Source organism: Fragaria vesca, linkage group LG1, assembly GCF_000184155.1.
Source record: "Fragaria vesca subsp. vesca linkage group LG1, FraVesHawaii_1.0, whole genome shotgun sequence".
In the NCBI taxonomy this organism is placed as follows: Eukaryota; Viridiplantae; Streptophyta; class Magnoliopsida; order Rosales; family Rosaceae; genus Fragaria; species Fragaria vesca.
This window is the reverse complement of record NC_020491.1, coordinates 22,022,342-22,024,852: the sequence shown is the minus strand read 5'-3', so window position 1 is coordinate 22,024,852 and position 2,511 is coordinate 22,022,342. Positions and strand designations below refer to the sequence as shown.

General features: G+C 45.1%; 1 protein-coding gene across 1 annotated transcript in view; it reads left to right on the top strand.

The window, feature by feature from the left end:
- The first annotated feature begins 2,426 nt into the window (after positions 1-2,426).
- LOC101305700 (40S ribosomal protein S11-1-like) overlaps positions 2,427-2,511 on the top strand; it is a 1,446-nt gene continuing 1,361 nt past the window's right edge. The window contains exon 1 of the mRNA XM_004288567.1: positions 2,427-2,492. Coding sequence (XP_004288615.1) covers positions 2,481-2,492 — 12 coding nt within the window. The 5' untranslated portion in view covers positions 2,427-2,480. The remainder of the gene's footprint in view (positions 2,493-2,511) is intronic.

Below are 2,511 nucleotides of genomic sequence, written 5' to 3'. Positions count from 1 at the left end.
AGAAGACTCCAGCAGCGTCCCCGATCACTTTCCCTCCCCGGCGACTCNGTTTTTTTCCAGTTTTCCGGCGAGATCACCCAAAACTTCAAACAAAGTCGATCTCGTCGGAAACTGGAAAAAAACTGAGTCGCCGGAGAGGGAAAGTGGTCGGGGACGCTGCTGGAGTCTTCTGGGGTGGAGGCGCGCCGTCGCCGGCGCCGGAGGGTGGAGAACAGACGGACGTCCGCACTTTAAGACGAGTTCCGAGTTCCGCTTCACATCCTCTCTCAATATATAAGCAACTTTATAAATAGGTATGTATATTAAAATTCTGGGTTGTCACACTCCACCCTCCTTAGAGAAATTTCGTCCCTGAAATTTATAAAACCGTAAATCTAAAAATTATGACTTGTACTTGAATTCAGCCAGCCACTACGATATTTGGACAACACCATCCACTTGTTTATTTCCACTAACCGTAGATAAGGGATTCATGACTTGAAATCATCAAAATCTTCAGCATTCACTTGTCTATTTCCACAAGTTTTGATCTTTCAAAATCTTCCATTATGAATATGTGACCCGGCCTAGAAAAAAAAAACTTTGTCGACTTCTGCTCTGCTAGGGTTTTGCCCTAGCCGCTCAACTGATCGAGCTTTACCACTGTGATGGCGGGGATGGAAGCGACGACATCGTCTATCATGGTAGAGGAGACCGTGGTGAGGTTTAATGACGGGGATGAGTTGCTTTAGGACTCTTTCTTTTACCTGTGTGGCTGTGTGCTCACAAAGACGTTTATGAAAACGCTATGATATCCCTATGATAGTTTTTTTTTTGTTTTTATTTTTTATTTATATATTTTTTTTTTAATAAAGGGCTGGTGCAGCCGCCCTCAAACCTTCATTGATGAAATTGTAGAATACAAAGGGGGGACATAAAGCCTAAACCTCTGATTACAAAGTCCCGAAATAATATTGAGCAACTCTATAAGATACACGTATCCTAACAAGCACCAACTAGCAAAGAGTACTACACTAATGACGACTCTATTTGCTTTGTCACATCAATGACATAATGGAAAGATCGCTGGATATGTAACATGTTTACACATCTTAATGTCCAATAATGCAGTTTTCCTACTATGTTGCCGCTGGAAAATATTCCCAGCTACACTTAGTCTCATCCTACCACTAGGCAGCATTAACCATTTAACAGATCGTCGCCTACCTAGAGCAATTGAGGCACACAAGGTGCATAGACCGGGACCAAGCCCATTTAGTTTTACCCATAAAAGGTAGCTAGTTATTAGTAAAACTAATAATAATAGAACATAACAAAAATAAAAACTAGAAAAAATAAATCATTTTGGACCCAGGGTGAAACCCCAGGCCCAAGATACCTTAGGCCCAGAGCAAGCCCAAATCTGGATGGAGACCAAATAGATCTGGTCCATGATCCCAGCCTAAACCAGCTGTCGCACACACAGCCAAACCACCACCACCACCACCGAGCTTGCACATCCGTCACGCCGCCGCAGTCGTCTCAGTCGAGTCTCGACCATCGTCAAAACTCCATTGCCGATTTGGCCTCGTCGCCACAAACCCAGAACCACAGCCCCTAACCTCCAGAACCCACGAGCATAATCTCCATCTTCCTCTGCAACATGAACCGATACGGGTCTCCGATCTAACAGTGAGATTGCAGCGCGATCCAAATGGATCCAACCACAAACCCACAACCCAGATCGTGCCTTACCGATACCTGCAACAAGATCTGATCGGAAATTCCTCCAAATCCCTGTTTGTGTTGACACTGTATTCGCCAAAAACCATGAAACCAAAACTTTTCTCAGCTCCGACCAACCACCTGGGCATGCTCCTAAACTTGAGTCCCGTCCGGCTGCCCTCTGGCAACACCAATGAGGCCAGAGGCCAGCGCGAGCGCCGCCGCGCAGCCGGACGAGAATAGGTGAAATATCGACGGGGATAATCTTAGGGTTGAGCGCGTGTGGCGCGTTCTATAGAATTATTGTTTGATTTGGAACCTGCATTCTATAGATAGCGTTTTTTGAATGCTATGAATGATAGTTTGTGGTGTAGTGAACCAACAAGCTAATCGTTTCGAAAATGAGCAATCTACCAAATGCAACCTCTCGCCTCCGAGCCTCCGATACTTGACCCCTCCCATAAACCCTTTAGTACCCCCCAACTATGTTACCCTCTTTCCTCTATTTTCTTTGGGACTTTTTTTTATTAATAACTCACATACCTTACATATGTCATGAGGTTTGAACCCATAACGTCAAAGTTATCACTCTACTTACTGATCCTGCCACGTCAGTAAGTAAGGATCCGCTTTTTATTGGACGGCCCAAAGGAAGAAGGACATTACAGTCATTGACACAATTAGGGTTCCGCATATATTTGAGTGTCACGCACCTCCTCTCCGCTCTTGATCCTTGTTCGCGCGGCCAGTAGTCTCCACAGAACAACAGCTCAAACATGGCGGAACAGGTTCACCTCTCTCTCTCTC